Source organism: Stenella coeruleoalba, assembly GCF_951394435.1.
Source record: "Stenella coeruleoalba genome assembly, chromosome: 17".
Classification (NCBI taxonomy): domain Eukaryota; kingdom Metazoa; phylum Chordata; class Mammalia; order Artiodactyla; family Delphinidae; genus Stenella; species Stenella coeruleoalba.
The window spans coordinates 67312468-67331437 of record NC_137163.1 but is presented as its reverse complement, the minus strand read 5'-3'; the positions used below and the strand labels follow the sequence as shown (position 1 = coordinate 67331437).

Here is an 18970-nt window from a genome sequence, read left to right as displayed (position 1 = left end):
AGTATTAATATTCCCTGGTTCTCCACTGCCCTGTCCTCTGTGCACCCGTGGAGCCTCAGAATAAAACACTGTAGGATCCACGAGAAAGGAGTGAAAATTATTCAAACAAATCTATTTAGTATCTTGGATAAACAGGTCAAAGAGAAAACAATTATGGTACAATGTCAAAGGATGGGGGAAACAGATGAAAATCGCATACTGGACACCCCTTAAGTATTGGTGTCATCAGAGAACCTACAAGGAGTAAGGACAAAAGTCAGACAGCCAAGAGAAAAGACGAACTAGAGAGGGAGTGTTGAGGAACTTCGAGTAGCTGGGATAGGTACCCGACCTATTCAGTTAAGTTCCAAAAACATGAAACAGAAATAAAATCAATTGGTGAAAGAGTCCAGGCTGAAGAATTTAAAATGCAGAGGAGCAGATTCAAACCTGGTGACAGTGGTAGAGTCCTACCTTACACACAGATGTTTCACATTCATACGCATTTTCAGCCGAGCAAATACCTCCTCTAGCCCCTCAATGCTCAATTACCCATCCCCGAAGGTCTTCAGTTACCTCTGTGCTCACCTCAGCAATGAAACGTGTCAAAGAAAAACACACCCTAATGTGCTTGAAGAGAGGAGAATGAGGGATGTGCAATGTTTTTGAAGCCTAGGTTTAAAGCTAGACACTGAGAACTTTCCGAGAATGTGTTGAAAGTTGCAGTAGAAAGTCCTGTTATCTTAAATGGGAATTTCATGGCTAATTCCCTGTGCAATGCTGAAAATGTGCCCCTTACATGTGATTTATTTTTTGCCTTAAGATATACGGAGTGAACCACGTATTCAATTTGACTCTGCTGCTGCTGCCAGGATCTCTCTCCAGCTGTTGCCCATTGCTTTTCCATTGTGTTCAGTTGTTTTCCATGGTGCCCATCTCTGCTTGCCATCTCTTTGCTATTTTTTTCAAATACTCATTAACCCCTGTCTTTCAGCTCCAGACTATGAGACATAGGAGTTAGTACAGTCATGGGAAGATCTCATCAGTACTGTCTCTTTGACAGGAGTCAAATAATAATGTTGAAATTATCAATAGACACCCGGAAGTTATGTCTATAAAATGTACTGGAAACTTGCCTGAAGGATCACTGGCTTTTAGATTGCACTTATTGTTAGACCGCCATTCAAATTCTCCTAAAGGGAGAATGTAAATATTTAATATTTTATTATCCATGCATGTGTGTCTCTAAGTGAATTCTGTATTTTTGAAAACAAATAACTGTTGGCCCTTTTTTCACGTAAGAGTATTTCCATGTTTCATTAAGAAAAGTGCCTTCTCTGTTATAGGGGAACAAGGACAGAGGTATTGGGCTGGCTGGTGGCAGTTTTCTCAAGCTTTTCACTTATCACAAACGCATTGCTCAGGGTGACCAAGTTGGGCAGGACCAATAGATCAGCAGAGGTCCTTTCCATATGAATTGTGCAGACACTCTGCCTGTGTTGAGCCATAGCAGCACTTCGGCATTGATTCCTATTTAACATACTGCCTTAGCCCTCAGACGTATAGTTCTTCCTCCGTGTGAGGTAATAAAAGGAGGCAGGGAAAATAAAACCCTGCAACAGTAAACAATTAGTTTCTTCAATCGGGCGCTTCCTTCTAGTTGCCAGTATACTTTTCACAGTGGTGCCCTGTGCTCAGTAGTTAGAAGTAATTAGAAACCAGAATAAATGAGATCACTGCAGGAATGAACATGCCTTACCCAGCACAGTGCATTTTATATAGAAAAATGCACATCTGTAGTAGAGAAGGAACGCAGTCTTCCTTCAGTTTATTTTTACTACGTGATTGCTTTAAATCGATAGAATTGTTCAGCAGGTTTCAAATCTAGTTTCTTTTTAATCATGAACACATTTCAGTACGACGAGGTCTACATTCGTAGTGAAGTCGTTTGGTCTGGCTGCATTAGTCTCTACCAAAACACTGCATTTGGCATGCAATGCTGAGACCAGGATTGGGACTGTTGAATTAGGGATGTGGGGAGTTGGGATTCTCTAAAAGCAGTGATCTATGTGATGTGATTTTGGAATAATGGAAAGAGCTCTGGATTTTGAATTAGAAAACTGGTTTTGAATCCTGTTACTTACTGTGTGACCATGATTCCTTCATGGTCTCTCAGAGATTTATTGGTGGAATGGGAATAATAATTTCTTTTTGCAAAAGGTGGCATGAGGATTAAGTGAGTAACATATGTGAAAACATCTACTGCAGGACCTGGCAATAGTGTACACTCAGTTGTTTCTATCTTCATCTGTGTTTCTGATGGTGAATCCATCTTCTCATTGCAGAGGTAGAAATATGAAATGCATCTGTTTAAAATGACTAGATCATACCTACTAAAATAGGGAAACCTTTTCTATGTAAAGGGAAAATAAAATAAAATAGGGAAACCTTTGTATGTAAAACAAAATCACAGTGGTTGCTAAGAGAGTAGATCTTAAATGTTCTCAACCACAAAAAAGAAGTGGTAATTATGTGATGGAGGTGTTAGCTAACTATAGTGGTAATCGTCTTGCACCATGTAAGTGTATCAAGTCAAATATACACAACTTTAACCAACACAATGTTACATGTCAATTATACCTCAGTAAAGCTGGAGAAATCACAGTGATGAGTCACGATAGGATGTAAGAAGAGTATGAAAAATATGAATTCACTCCTCTGACCTATAAGAAGTAGAATACACAAAGCACTGGACCCTGTTAGAGCTTATTTTTAGAATCCTCCATTGATAGCTTGTAGAAAGTTGTTCAAGAACAGCAGAACGGGATCCCCTTGAATTCAAGGACAGGAAGTCTTCTTCCCTCGTGTCAAAAATCAAGAGTATGTGTTAGAATAACAACAGATATTTAGGACTTGGAAAGAATCAGGTTCTGGCATTTGTGCATTCATTCATTGAGGACAGAGGAGTTATTTATGGAGCACTGCTCTGGGGCATGCACTGCGCTACCCCAAACTAGGGTAGTGAGAGGTCCTTGCTCTCCCAGCAATTCTGAGGTCTTGACAAGGGGACCACATTGGGAAGCCAGCCAGCCATACTGTGTAGCACCAGTTTACTTTAATATGGACAATAGGAGAAAGAGAGCCAAAGGATTGGGTTTTTCATGAAGTGACTCAAAGAAATGAACACATGGTTTTGAAACTACAGGAGAGGGGAAGCATATATAACATGTCATTTTGACAGTGTTAAAGAATTGATTCTGCAAGGGTTCCAAATGTATTCTTCTGAACCTGGAAAATAGGTAAATGATACATAGACCATTTTGATGAGCGAATAAGTGTTAATTAATAGAATTAATGTAAGAATAATGAATCAGTAGATTATAACACATAATTTCCAATCATTAACAAAACTCATCGAGAGTTGTTCATCAGAAGCCGTGGTACGAGCAGTAATTAAATCCTGAGAAAGGGAAATGCAAGTCATTGTTCATGAAAGAAAAGCTATATACCGTTTAGAAGTTGTAGGGGAAGCTGTGGTTGTTCTTTGACTAAAATCTATTGTCTCTACAGTTCATTTATTACTTTACCAAATTTATTTAATAAGTGAACACTTCTTGAACACATAGATGGCAAATGCAGAGTATAAAGAAATGAATTGTATCTTTTAGGAGTTACGTATAATACTGTTGGCATGAATTAGGAATTCATGTCATTTCTTTTCAATAACTGTATATTGAATGCTTACTTAATCCTGGGAAGTATGCTAGGGTCTAGGAAGGTTACAATCAGTACAGACACTAGTCTGGCCTATTGGTGGTGGTGTAGTAATATTAATGAAAATTGCTAACATTTGTTGAGAATGTACTACATGCTATGTCCTGTGCTAAGTACTATATATGAATTATTTCCTGTAATCCTGAAAACAACACTCTGAGGTGCGTACTATCATTAAACTCATTTACAGATGAGGAAACAGTTTCAGTAGCTTAAGTTACCTGCCCAGAGTCACGGAGTTTATTAGCAAATTTAAGATCCAGCTTAGGAAGTTTGCCTCTAATGCCCGTATTCTTCATCCCTACACCTTTCAGACAAGTATAGCATGACCAGAGGCATGATATGTGACCCAAAGCAGGGCATCTGAGATCATATCAGGAAGAGAGCAGCATATGAGAACTGAGAGGAGGTGACTTCAGAGAACTGTGAACAGTATAGTTGAAGCATGGAGTAGAAGTAAGGAAAATCAGAGACCATATTGTGAAGACTTTGTATTTCAAGTTACGCAATGGAAAGCCATCTGCATTTTTTAAAGATCACCTTTGATGAATAGTGGGAAGAGGCAAGACAAGAAGAGTCTGAGCCAGGTTGCACCAATCTAGGCAAAGAGTTGATATTAGCAGTGCGGCCAGAGAGGAGAGGTTTGAGGGATAGTAAGAAATATGAAATTAATAAGTGTGAAAGGTACTAGAGTAGGTATATTAGCACATGGACCTGCCGCACATACATTAATCTCTTGTAATTGATGAGTTTGGTTTGAACGGCTTGGAAGCTTGTATCTCAGTCTGGAGGTGAAACGGGGTCATCATAAAAGACTAGACAAAGATTTTAGGAAAGCAATAATTTTAATCTCGACCACATCTTCTTCCTTTGGGAAGGCTTTGCAAAAATGGGAAGGTTGAAGACACTAGAAATATCGCACAATACACCTTTAAGGAATTAGATAATTTCTGCGGCTTATTTCTTCTAACAACTTTCTTATTTCTTTGAATGCTGGCACTTAACATTTAAAAATCAGTAAATATGAGGATCTGGGGCTTCCCTGGTGGCGCAGTGGTTGAGAGTCCACCTGCCGATGCAGGGGACGCGGGTTCGTGCCCCGGTACGGGAAGATCCCACGTGCCGCGGAGAGGCTGGGCCCGTGAGCCATGGCCGCTGTGCCTGCGCGTCCGGAGCCTGTGCTCCACAACGGGAGAGGCCACAACAGTGAGAGGCCCTCGTACCGCAAAAAAATATATACATATATGAGGATCTGGGATTGCACTATACTTACTATACCCATTACTACACATTACTACACAGTGTCTTTTAAACAATGTTTCTAAGAACTAACTCATCAGACACTTTAAATTATAGTAACTTGGTAGCACATTTCAAGAAGTTTAACATTTAGATTAGATTTAAAAAATGTTAATGGAGAATCTCTAACTCAGATATTTCCTACAACTGTTTGTTTTTACTGTCTGATTAAATGGGATTATGAGAAAAGCACAAGGAAGAAGTAAAAATATTTGGAAACTGAGCAGAATCATTTACATTTTTTCCAACAGGGAGAAAATGTGTCTTTAGTTCAAAGATTGTTGAAACTAGTTTGCCTTAGGCTCTGTAGGACTGAAGTTCAGATGATGCTGCAGAGTGCATAAGACCAGGTGATCACAGGATCTTCCATCTGTCGTAAAAAGCTGGGTATGAAAGAGTGGTGGGCAAATAGCAGTAGTATCTGCCGATATTCCAGCTTATTTCACCTACTTCGCTCTCTTGGGATTGAAATAGTCATTATTATCCTCTCCAAACTTTGAAGCTGCCCAGGTAACTTCAGCTTAATAAAGTATCCTGGAGAGCCACGGCTAATTAGATTCCTAATAACTTACTAGTGACAGTCACTTGAACAAGGATAATGGACCTGGCTTTTAATTAAAGGAGCAAAAAAGACTGTCATAGAATACGGGGAAATTGATTGTACGTTTTAAGATCTAAATCTGTAAGATTCTAAATATAAACAGCTGCAACTATATCAAGACAAATAATTCATGGGAAGAATGTCATCAAAGAATAGGGTCTTCAGACTGTCTTTATACATAGATTCTGAGCCATGCATTTTCCCTAAGGGAATTTTTTCCCTCTTATTTTTGTGACTAAAGGCAGTATCACAGTTAGAAAGGGTGGTGAAAATGAGGCAATACACATGGAAATCCGGAGCTAAAAAACAAAATGAAGACTCTGATCATTGGGTGGAATTCTACATTGGGGCAAAACTCACTGATTTCAGAATGGTTAAATAATTATTTCACTTTATATTCATCTAGCACAAAATCAAATTAACCTGTGTATGAATGCAAATAATTCCAAATGAAATATTGAAGTAAATATTGAAATATTTAGCCAGTTTATGTAGATTGTTAGGGGACATGTCTAATGTTGCCTTTTCCAGAGCAGATCAAAACCATTGTTTGGCATATGGTCCTTTAAACTCAGAAACCCCAACATATGCCTTTCAACTGTGGGTGTGTGTCTTCCATTTATCATATTTTTCTAACAGGAAATTATCCTGCTAATTATACTGCGCTAGCACACACACAAAAAAATGAACATAACTTATCCAAGTGCCTCAATTCTGTTATGGCACAAAAGAGTGAAAAAATCACTGCTCAAGTAACTTTTTAAGTTGAAACATGTATCCCTAAATTCAGTGACTCCAGTGGGGTTTGTTTTGGGGCACAGTTTTTAGTGGTAATTGAGTATGTAACATTATTGAGGGATACAATAGAAATTTGCAAAGTAATATTCAGTCTCATTCTCAATTTTTAAAATATGGAGAAATAAAAGCAAAGTATCCCTTGCGAAAGATTGCATTTTTCTCTCTTTAATTACCTTTTAAGTTTTTTTTGTTTTTCACTTCAACATCTACATAATGTGAATTTAAGGCAAATTATTGTGGCTATAAATTCAGAGATCCTCATTACACTAGTTTTTCATGTGTTTCATTTAAGGTGTCAGTTTATAATTAGAATCTCAATGCCCCTCCTCCACTAGTAATAACAAAGTTTGGGACCACCCAAGAGAGAACAATATGGTTAGCTGCCAGGCAAAACATCAGAGTTCCTGGCAGTGAACATGCTGAAAGTCAGCAAAGAAATCCACAGCGCAAAGCCATAAACATACCGTTGTTCTGGTTTGCCATGTCAGTTTCACTGTGAGTTACTGCATCACCCTGGTGGCCCGAAAGGGATGATGCATCTCCCCAAGTGTTCAGTTTGATGCACTTCAACCCTTGGGAGATTGGCTTCCTTGTTAGTACCGTTCGAATCAACATTAAATGAGGCTTTAGAGCTCTGGAGGTTTTAAATTGTAATTAAAGTAAAACTGGTGTTTTTGTGATAAATGACCAAATATGTAGAAGGTCCTCGGGTTTGGAGAATCTTTTATCTGATTTATTATAGAAATGTGATGAGTCATCTTAAAGGAAAAGATTACCATGTTTTTATAAAAAGATTAACACATAACCTGCTTCAAATAAGAATTGAAGTCTTAAAAGTGAACTGAATGTAGTATAATAGATATGAGTTAATAAATGGTTGAAATACAATATGTTGCATTTAAACCAATTTAGGAAAACTAAGCTTTGTCTCTCCAGTGAGACTGAGTTGAGGGAGGGAGGGAGTGGGTGTTGGTTATTGCTCATTGCAGCCCCCTGGCATCGAGAAATAGGACTGGCAAACAGGAGACCATTTCACATGCTTTTCCTGACCCTAAGCTCTACAGTTCGACACTAAATAAAGTTGATACCGGATGTTCTAGGATCAGTTGGGACAAACATAGGAAATAAAAATCACAGAGAATCATATTATCAAGTGCCAAATGATAGTCATGTGAACTCTATTTCAACCAAACCCCAATTTATAAAGGAGACATTGGTGAAAGTTTGTCATGAACTTCATGTAATTATCATAATCTAATAACATCATAATCTTACGGAAGAATTGACAACACATTTCAACATCAACATTATTTTAAGTTTAAAAATTGTTGTCAAATATGAAAACCTCCGTAAGGTTCTTTAGCATGAGGACCATAATGTATGGAAGAATATTCCACAGAGTAGCGTCTGGCTCTATACATTCCAACCTTGTTTCTCCTGCACCACACTGAGTCCTGGGTGCACCGGGATATGAACACATTGCATTACAGCCTTGGGCCCTGCACGTCCTCTTCAACCTTGGGTGAGTCTGTACAATGCGCCGGGGGAATACTCTGGAGTCCATTCCTACACTAGGATATTGTAATAACCTAACTATAAGTGACTGTGCATCATATCCGTAGGTCCCAGTAAACCTAGCCTAAAGGGATCCCTAATTCTACTTCCTTTAGCTCAGTTCCAGAAAGAACTGTGGCCATTGGAACATTGCAGAACGTGACAGAGGAAAGCTGGGACATAAAAAGACAGCAGTCATAACCATTTGCAGTCAAAACATTTGGCTCTTGCAAATTTGTAAAAGCTTATGACTATGTGAACAGGTTGCTAGGGATCCTATGAAAAAGGGACTCCAAAGCTCAACGATTTTAGCTTGAAAGTAAATTACTTCTGCCAGCACTTAAGGGTACTTGTAGTTACAAAGTAGACACTCAAAAATATTTGTTGAATGAGTGGATGAATAGAAAGTTACCTCTTTGTGACTCTTCCATAGCATTGCTAAATCAAAGTGCTTTTCAAATTAAATTGGAACCATTGGCCACAGGTTACATTTATCATATTAAAACTATGCTAAATCCCTGAGTGATGTGGGATCTATTTTTAATATGAAATATGTCAAGAAGATTTATTCATTATAAGCACAGGTGTATTGACCCTTTCCTTTTTTCTTTCTATGAGGAAATGCACAATTTCTGCATAATTTTGCAGCCCTGTCAAGTACACGTTCTCAGGAGTATACCCTAAGCAGAGCTGTTACTTGGGATGTCTTATTACTAAAATCATGGACCAACTTTCCTCAGTGTATATGTTATATTTGCCTTTTTATGAAGGACAAATTCTACACTGTGACCTTTATTTTACTTTTTCATTTTTGTGACTCCGAGAGAAAGAATTGTCTAAATTTTTAAAATGATATTGCAGCTAGAAGGAGCTGAACAATTGAGAGCCCATATTTTCCAGGACGGAGTAAAAATGTAGATTTATTTAAATTTTAATTTAACTGCCTAATGTGAGAACAGAGATAGTTCTAGAAAGGAAATTCGCAGGTCAGATAAGAAATCTCGTATGGAATGGGATTTGCTTAGGATTCCTGGCCTTTGGTCTGTTTCCTTCATTCTCTTGCCCAGAATTAGCAGAACAGTCTCACTGGTAATCAGAGAAGTACCTATAAAATCAAATGATCCCTTGTAAAGCCTGACTCTGAGTATACATTTATGCACCATCAAAAAACCAGGTGCGGGCTTCCCTGGTGGCGCAGTGGTTGAGAGTCCGCCTGCCGATGCAGGGGACACGGGTTCGTGCTCCGGTCCGGGAAGATCCCACATGCCGCGGAGCGGCTGGGCCCGTGAGCCATGGCCATTGAGCCTGTGCGTCCGGAGTCTGTGCTCCGCAACGGGAGAGGCCACAACAGTGAGAGGCCTGTGAACCGCAAAAAAAAAAAAAAAAAGCTATGAGGTGAGTAATGATATGTTGGAAGCAGAGTTGTGGGCTTAGTGCTGGTGCTCTTCCACATGCTTAATTTAGGAGAATGGAACTCTGTGATGCTGCGATGGAAAAACTAGGCCTCCATTGGATAAATCAACTGTGAATCGAATAGGCAATATTTCTCTCATTGACCTGGCTGTCTCTTTTAAATTTTTTCACTTTTTAAAAATTTCAAATTAATGGTGGGACCTAATTGGAATATACACAGTGGTTAGTACAAAAAGGCAAGGATAGACGAAGCCATCTTCTCTTGATATGCTGGTGAAATAAAACTTACGTATCCATTTTAAGCTAGATTTTTCTATTAGATGATGTACATGTGATTGGTTCTAAAGGTGTGACACTTTGAGGTACCCTGTCCGAGAGCATGTTACGGGCCACGTTGATGGATCAGGAGATTACGGTAAAATCTTTTAAAGTCTCTGGCAGATAATTTGCTGCTGTACTGCTGTTTACTACAGCTTGAAGTAGAGAGAAATAAATCAGTTTAAAAAGGTTAAGAAAATGGATAAAAATTACAGGCTTCCTGTTAAAGGTCCTTCACAATGAGTAAGTGTTTGTTGTTAAGTTGATGAGGGCAAGTGAGGCTTCATCAGGAAGCAGAGACATATTTCAGTATGTTTAGAAAAAGATCAAGATTTTTTTCTTAGCTTCATTCAGCTGGTGTCATGAGCATTATTGATGAAAATGTTAGGATCAGTAAGGACTTAAGATTGGAGTAGAGGAGACCTTAAGGAGGAGAAAAAGGTTATGGTGTGTTGAGTTAGCTGACAATTAAATGCTTTCTAAAAATTTGATATTTTTTGAACATGAACGGTCAGGTATAGCTCTTGACTTGCATTGGCATACGCATGCAGGTACATGTAATATACAATTTTATATTATTGTCAGACTCCTACATTAAATATTTATAAACATCGTATACTACTAGAAGTTAATTATAAAACTTTAGCCCATGTGAATATGTGTTCTTAATGCTTTCTAAAGAGTTCTCTGTTAACGAGGAAGCTGCTTTTCACATCATTTAACAGCCAATGGAACTGATCGTGTTTCTCCTTAGAATGCAATTATTGTAATAATTAAGTTGCATTTTGTCAGGTTCTTTCTAAAATTACAGCAGTAATGTTTTAAATCCGTTTCTCTTTTCTGCAAGTCATCAGTATCTGAATCTGCCAGGTGTACTGGGCTTCTGTGGTACAGCCTCACAACCAGGGATAAATGAGTTCGACATTCCTCATATATAATTGCACTGTAGAACTTTCATTTGTAGGGAAAAACTAAACAGATCTAGAAAAATACATTTGTAAAATACCGAACCACAGAGAGGTCATTGCAAAAATGGAGAAAAAACAATCAAAATACTAATAAATTGAAAAATGAAGTAAAACAAAATCCACTAATATAGATGTTAGGCAAAACATCTAAAAAAAAGTAACGAACATTTTTATGGAATGTATGCAGAAGGTACCCCTAAAAAAACAATTCAGAGACCAGCACCTGAAAATATTATCAAATGTAGAGGGTTCTTAGCTCCCTATGAGTTGCTATAGAGAAAAATGTGGAAGAAATGCCCTAAAGGGAAGGAGGACCAAGGCTCACCAATCACTGAATTTGGGTGCTGAATTCTGGATTTCCTTTGGGGCTGCTCTGGGCACCACATTGCTGAATAACTCATTAAAATTTCCTTTTCAAAATGTTAGTCTTTTGGATTGGGTCCAAGAAACACACTTTAAAAAAAAAATTCTGACCTTAGTGAATATTAATTTCACTTTTTTCTAAGATATTGGGTATAAATCAGTATAATTCTATTAACTATGTAAACATGAATGAAAGATATTAGTAAGTCATTTCTTTTAAATTACGTGAAATACCAGTAAAGATTCATATCTGACGATAAAATTTATTATACTTCTACTTACTTAATTTTCTGTGTATAAACTCTCTCCTCAACAGAGTTCATTATGGGTTTGTTTTCAACTTAAATACTTAATTTAGGACCCCAGCTGTGTACCTCTATAATCTATTTTTAAACAGGTGTTCTGCGTAGAAAAATCACTGGTCTATTGTCTAGTTGTTTTGAACTTGGCTGGTGCTATTTGATTTTGAAATTCATGTGGGAGAAGAAAAATGATTTTTCCTCTACTCTTCGGACTTCTCAGTTGAGATCCCTGTAACAAAAGACAGATTACCAAGAGAAAAACGACAGAAGTTTATTAACATGGGTACCTCATGAGTACATGGGAGATACCCAGGGAAAAATGAGTACTTCTCGCAGGAGGCATACTGTTCCACCCTTCATTAGCAGCCCCAGATGTCTTGAAGAGCTTAATGGGAACCGGTGGAGTCTGACTTGCCCTTGCCTTTGCCCGCAGGTGCACCCTGAGCGTGACCCTGGAGCAGGCCATCATTCTGGCCAGAAGCCACGGACTGCCTCCTTGCTACATCATGCAGGCTACAGATGTGATGCGGAAGCAGGTGAGTCTCACAACACATTTTAGGAAGTTGTTTCTCACGCCCTGGGTTTGAAGGTTCCTTGGTTCATTTATCAGGTGTCTGACAGGTACCTGGATGTGGCAGGCACTTTTCCAGGCTCAGAAAGTGAGTGGTGAACAAGAAACACTGATTCCCAGGGAAGAAGACCACACAGGCATCTCTCTGAGGGTTCTCCAAGAAGCTTAGACAACCTGAGAAAAGGGAAGTCTAAGAGGTAACCTGATGGAAGACAGGGAGGTGGCCAGGCAAATGGACAGGAGTGGATTTGGGGCAGTGTAAACTACAAGATAGAAGGACATGTGGGTTTCCTTGGTGGCGCAGTGGTTAAGAATCCGCCTGCCAATGCAGGGGACACGGGTTCCAGCCTTGGTCCGGGAAGCTCCCGCATGCTTCAGAGCAACTAAGCCTGTGCGCCACAACTACCGAGCTTGCGCTCTAGAGCCCGTGAGACACAACTACTGAGCCTGCACTCTAGAGCCCATGCTCTGCAACAAGAGAAGCCACCGCAATGAGAAATCCACACACCGCAACTAGAGAAAGCCCGCGCACAGCAACGAAGACCCAATGCAGCCAAAAATTAATAATTAATTAATTAATTTTTAAAAAGAAGGACATGTGACATTTTCTGGGAAAGGCAGGTGATTTAGGAAGGCTGGGGAATAGACTGGGGAAGGGGGAGGGGCAAGGAGGAAGAGGACAGAGTTGAGGACCCTGCTTGCTTCTGGAGATCTCGAAGGGACTTCCGCACCATGCTAAGAAGTTTGTGCCTTATTCTGAAGATAAAGCACGTACCTCAAATTTTCCTGCAGAAGATGGAGAGCTGCCTTTGGACTATCTTTAGGTCACTGAAGTACTTATAGGTGAGAATACACTCTTATGAAGTGAATGAACTTTCTTTTTTTTTGGCTGTGCCCCATGGCTTGCGGGATCTTAGTCCCCTGACTGGGGATTGAACCTGCGCCCTCAGCAGTGAAAGCTCGGAGTCCTGACCACTGGACCACCAGAGAATTCCCTGAACTTTCTGTACAATAGCTCAGTAGTATTTTAAGTGTGGTAGTTTGGTTTTGAACCCTTAAGATTCTTTAAAAAGCTAACAAAAATGCACTAACCTCCAATGTACCGATTATTAGGAAAATGTGCTTAATCTAGTAGAAAAAACACAAGTCAGTAGAGAGACAAAAGAAGTTAAAAGACATCAGTTTTATATTTTATTCTTCCACCTTTTATTAGGGCTACCTCAGAAAATTGATTTAACAAATCTCTCTACTTGCTGATTGGGTTTGAATTATCCAGTGATAGTGAGTGACTTAATTTTTAAGATATGCTTTTGTAATTATGTCTGCTTTATTTACTAAAGACTTAATGTATAACTCTCAAGCAAACATATAAATCCCTATAGATTTGCTCCCAAGGTTACACTACAGAATGTCAACCAAGTCGAAAGAATAATTCGTGGAAACAGTCCTGAGTGAGGCCAGTGCCCAGCCTGGGGTCTGCAGAGATGAGATAGAGCAAGCACATGTACGTGGGTGCTTCGGGTTGAGAACCGCAGAGCTGAATATTGAAAACCAAGATCTCACAAGGTCCAAGAGGGATTTGCTAAGTAAAGGTCAGATCTGCGAGAAGCACATGACACAGTGTGGTTCGGCTGGAAAAGGGCAAATACAGATGCAAATGCCAGCAGGTTTGGGAAGGATTTTTGGGGTAGATATTCAAATTTGGTTTTAAAAAAGTAGATCAAAGTAAACTTGTGATTATCCATATCAGGGTTGGGATTTGGGTGCTAAAACATTACAGCAAGAGATTAAGCTTTCTGTTTCACTCTGTTGCTGTTAGAGTGAGTTTGCAGTAAGACTTGGAGGAGCCCTCTCCAAGGGAAGACTAAGAGACTAATAATTGATCTTTTTTTCCTTTTTTAATAAAGTTATTTATTTATTTATTTATTTATTTATGGTTGTGTTGGGTCTTCGTTGCTCTGTGCGGGCTTTCTTTAGTTGCGTCGAGCGGGGGCTACTCTTCATTGCAGTTGTGTGGACTTCTCATTGAGGCAACCTCTCTTGTTGCAGAGCACGGGCTCTAGGCACATGAGCTTCAGTAGTTGTGTGACGCGGGCTCAGTAGTTGCAGCACATGGGCTTAGTTGCTCCTCAATATGTGGCATCTTCCCGGACCGGGACTCAAACCCATGTCCCCTGCATTGGGAGGCGGATTCTTAACCACTGTGCCACCAGGGAAGCCCTGATAATTGATCTTTTTAAGAATAATCCAGTAAAGAGGTCATTATGAGCTGGCTACATATACATTCTTACTACATGGATTTGAATAATCAAAACCTTTAACTTCTTACAACTGAAAACTGAGATAGATAAAATAAAGTTGGGAAAAGTAAAAACAATATTACCTAGGCCTTAATGACTTATTTAAGTTGTTCAAGCCTCTTTAAAATTTATTTGTATATTAATTAACAATAAATGATTATTAGTTAATTATTAGTATATATTAATATATATCATATATTTATAAAGTATAATTTTAAAAGACTGAAAACTTAGGAAGTTTGTAAGTTGATTTCTAAACTGCAGTATTTTTCAGTGTTTATCACTCCCTCCTCCTCTTTTTTGTTAATAAATCCATTTAGGATGGGTAGCTTCCTACCTTTGTTGCTTGTTTCTCTGCCCCAAGTTATGACACAAGTGGTTCTCAGACAAAGACCTGATTTCTGCCTTCTTTGTGAAAGATCATGGAGCCTTGGGTCCTCTCTTCATAGAAATTGGGGTGGACTGGTGCCCAGAGGAGATTTTTGCAATATTCCTTCTGTGGCCAATCCTCTTTCAAGTATTCAGCAGTTACAGGCAGTGGGATTAATGGCTGGGATCCAGTCTACAAGCCAACTCTTACCCACGTGGGATCTGAGTAGTTCGAACACAAGTGTGAATCAAAAATCTAACTTTTCTGACCCTTCTGTCTTTTAATCGTTTAAATCCAGCTTTCCAGAGACAGAATGGTTAGAATGCTTACCTGGTTAATGAATAATATTTTCTAAGATCTTTAGTTTCTTTTTGAAGAACAAGGAGCTTTTCAGCATGATTTACTGTTCTTATTTCTAATGGCAGTGTAGACCTCCCTCCATATCTGCCACGGTTTGGTTCCAGGAGCCCCTACAGATAACAAGTCCTTGGATGCTTAAGTCCTTTACAAAAAATGGTGGAGGAGCGCAATGAATACAGTTGGCCCCCCATATCCATGGGTTTTGAGTCCATGGATTCACATCCACGGATTCAACCAACTGTGGATCCATGACACAGTTGATTGAATCTGCAGATGCAAAGCCCACAAATATGGTGGCCAACTGTATAGTTTTCATGAACAGATTTCATGTATGTAGTTTTAATAGAGTTGTTTATTTTTGTTTGTTTGTTTGTTTTTTTGTGGTACGCGGGCCTCTCACTGCTGTGGCCTCTCCCGTTGCGGAGCACAGGCTCCGGACGCACAGGCTCAGCGGCCATGGCTCACGGGCCCAGCCGCTCCACAGCATGTGGGATCTTCCCAGACCGGGGCACAAACGTGCGTCCCCTGCATTGGCAGGCGGACTCTCAACCACTGCACCACCAGGGAAGCCCAGTAGAGTTGTTTTAATTATCTGGTTGAGTTAGAAGCAAAGATAAAAGAAGGGAAAGGTAGTATGCCCATGCAATTTGTGGGTAATGATTATAATAATCCTAGGCAGCATTTTTACATAACCAACTGATATGATTAGTAAACGGTTTGAGGACTTCCCTGGAGGTCCAGTGGTTAAAACTCCATGCTCCCAATGCAGGAGGCACGGGTTTGATCCCTGGTTGGGGAACTAAGATCCTGCATGCCGCGCAGTGTGGCCAAAAAAAAAAAAAAAAAAAACAAATGGTTTGAGGTAGAAGCTCTAATTTACATTATAAGCTTAAAGTCTCCTATCCTCTAAATTATATGTTCTAAGTATTTTTTGGTAGAAGTCTACCCCAAATTCTTTTCTGACCTTTTTAATAAAAATTTGGATTCTGAAGAATTCTGTCTCCTGACCTCCAGTATCAGGGCTTTATACTGAGCACTAAGGACAAAGACCAAGGACGATCAGCTTCTTGCCCAGCCTCATGGCGGACATGTGTGGGCAAATCATCATGGTGCACCCACAGGCAAGTGCTCTCCGGGGTGCACAACCTCAGTGCATGAGGACGTAAAACAGGGAACAAGTAAACGAGTAGACTGTGAGCCCCTGAATGGCTGGGACACCGAGTGTATGTCATGATGGTATCACTGGTTTCTACATTAATACCCAGTATAGAGGAAATGCTAAGTGATGTTTAGGCAATGAATTAGTTCTACCTAGGAGAACTAGAAAAAGGCTTCATGCAGAAAGCATATATGTGATAGTAGCCAAGAGCACAGATTCTAGGGCCACGCACCTCAGCTTGAATCCCAGCTCTAGTGTTTACTGTCTGTGTGATTTGAGGCAAGACTCTTAGCTTCTCTGTTGCTTCGTTTCCTCATTATTAAGACAAAGATAATAATGGTATAATGCTTGCTTCATACTGTTGTTTTGAGGCTTGAATACTGAATGCATTTAAAACAGTACCTAATATAGTGAATGACCAACCAATAATTGATAAATGTGATGCAGACATGTAGGGAAAAGGACAGAGAGGGTGTTCAGTAGAGGGAAACCATGAGCAAGGTGTAAAAATGCAAGTTGCTGGCACATCGAGTATAAGAAGAATTATATGGCTGAATTCCAAATGGAGTATACCAGCAGATGTGTTCAGCGTGATGAGCTTCAATTTTATTTGAAATCTTGTAAGCAAAAATCTTTCTAGAAATTATTTAATGGAATATCATGAGACTAAAGACAAAAATAATTATACAAAAATACCGTATTCCAGTTAGTAAATCTGTTTCTCACAGGAATACGATTTAGAGATTCTAAAACTAGTTAATGTCTTTGGTAGGACTGAACAAATAAGTAAGTATATTGTGAATACTGAGAGTCAGGTTTCTTACTGTCTGAGAAAGAAGTTACAAATAAGGAAAGGGAGAAACCTGGAATTTAGAATGAACCCTGGGGTACTGGATTGGAACCGGAAGTATCAGCTTGACTGCATGGACACATACACACAGAGATATAGATAAATGTAGAAAGAAATATAGATGTTTGATTACGTTTACACTAATCAACTAGCTCAGCCCACTGAGAAGACCTAGAAGCAGTTACACACCAGTAGTAGTAATGGGCATACCCACTGTCCAGATCTTGAATTCTAAATATCATTCTCCATTAAAAAGAGCCAGGGAAGGCCTTCCCTGGTGGTGCAGTGGTTGAAAGTCAGCCTGCCGATGCAGGGAACACAGGTTCGTGCCCCGGTCCGGGAAGATCCCACATGCCACGGAGCGGCTGGGCCCGTGAGCCATGGCCGCTGAGCCTGCGTGTCCAGAGCCTGTGCTCCACAACGGGAGAGGCCACACCAGTAAGAGGCCCGCGTACCGCAAAAAAAAAAAAGAGCCAGGGATTCGGGTGGTGTGAGAAGACTCCAAGTTAGCGTCTCCCCACAACTAGGGTGCCTGCTAGCCATTGGTGGGAGACCCTGAGGCCCGAGGAGGCAGGAGGAACCCCCAAATGAACTGATAGGATGTGGGGAGAATAAAGGGGGAAGAAAAGTGGAGGCCAGACAGGATCGGTGCCTCTGAGGCTGGGGAGATCAGGAGAGGCACGCAGGAGGTGCCCTCCAGGAGGAGCGGTAGAAGAACAGAGGGCGTTTACCCCATCTATTCGGGCCCAGGGAGCCTGCTAGGCTCCAAGGTGAGGTCCCCAGCCCTCTGAGACCAGGGGTGGGGGGCACGCCTGGCCGCTTCTGTTTCTTGAGCCTAAGCCCCACCCCCCCACAGCCCCCAGGGCCTTTTCCAGCCTGAAAGGTCTTTAAAGTATATGCCCCGCCCACCACCCAAACCTCACCTTTGCTTAGACCCCGCCCTCCACAGCCAAGGCCTTCCCCCCCTTTTTTTTTCTTTTCCCTCCCCCTCTTTTGTTAGTATTGTGGTACTGTTGTACGTTCCAGTTGTTGATTCATCTATATTTTTATTTTTAGATTCTTTCTAACATACCTGTTAGTTTCCTAGTCTAATTTTACTTTTTACTTTGTTATTGTTACTTTTTTTAATTTTTTTGCCATCCCGTGTGGCTTGCGGGATCTTGGTTCATGAGCCAGGGGTGGGGCTGAAGCTCTTGCAGTGAGAGCTCTGAGTCCAAACCACTGGATTAACAGAGAACCTCAGACCCCACAGAATATTCATCGGAGTGAGGTTTCACAGAGGTCATCGTCTCATCACCAAGACCCAGCTCTATCCAATAGCCTACAAACTCCAGTGTTGGAAGCCTCAGGCAAAACAACAGTAAGACAGGAACACAATTCCACTCATAAAAAAAAAATGAGACGGCAAAAAGATATGTCACAGATGAAGGAGCAAGGTTAAAACCTACAAGACCAAACCTTTCCCTACCATGGGAAAGGAAATAGTCACCCCAGTCCAGGAAGCACAGAGAGTCCCATACAAGATAAACCCTAGGAAAAACACACCAAGATACATATTAATCAAACTAACAAAAAATTAAATTCAAAGTAAAAATATTAAAAGCAGCAAGGGAAAAACAAAAAACATACAAAGGAATCCCCATAAAGTTATCAGCTGAGTTTTCAGCAGAAACTCTGCAGGCCAGAAGGGAGTGGCAGGATATACTTAAAGTGATGAAAGAGAAAAACCTACAACCAAGATTACCCACCAAGGATCTCATTCAGATTTGATGGAGAAATCAAAAGCTTTTAGGGCAAGCAAAAGCTAAGAGAATTCAGCACCACCAAACCAGCTTTACAACAAATTCTAAAGAAAGTTCTCTGGGGGGGAAACACAACAGCAGAAAAAGACCCACAAAAACAAACCCAAAACAATTAAGAAGATGGTAATAGGAACATGCATATTGGTAATAACCTTGAATGTAAATGGATTAAATGCCCCAACAAAAAGA

The 18970-nt window shown here is 40.1% G+C and overlaps 1 protein-coding gene across 9 annotated transcripts in view; it reads left to right on the top strand.

Moving 5' to 3' along the window:
• Nucleotides 1–18970, top strand: part of PREX2 (phosphatidylinositol-3,4,5-trisphosphate dependent Rac exchange factor 2) — a 359933-nt gene that overhangs the window by 252710 nt on the left and 88253 nt on the right. For all 9 annotated transcript variants that reach the window (XR_013824731.1, XR_013824732.1, XM_079902440.1 and 6 more), the window contains one exon: nucleotides 11803–11905. Coding sequence is in view for 7 of the 9 variants with exons in the window: in XM_079902440.1 (XP_079758566.1) it covers nucleotides 11803–11905 (103 nt within the window). In the remaining 2 variants the exon portion in view is untranslated. The remainder of the gene's footprint in view (nucleotides 1–11802; nucleotides 11906–18970) is intronic.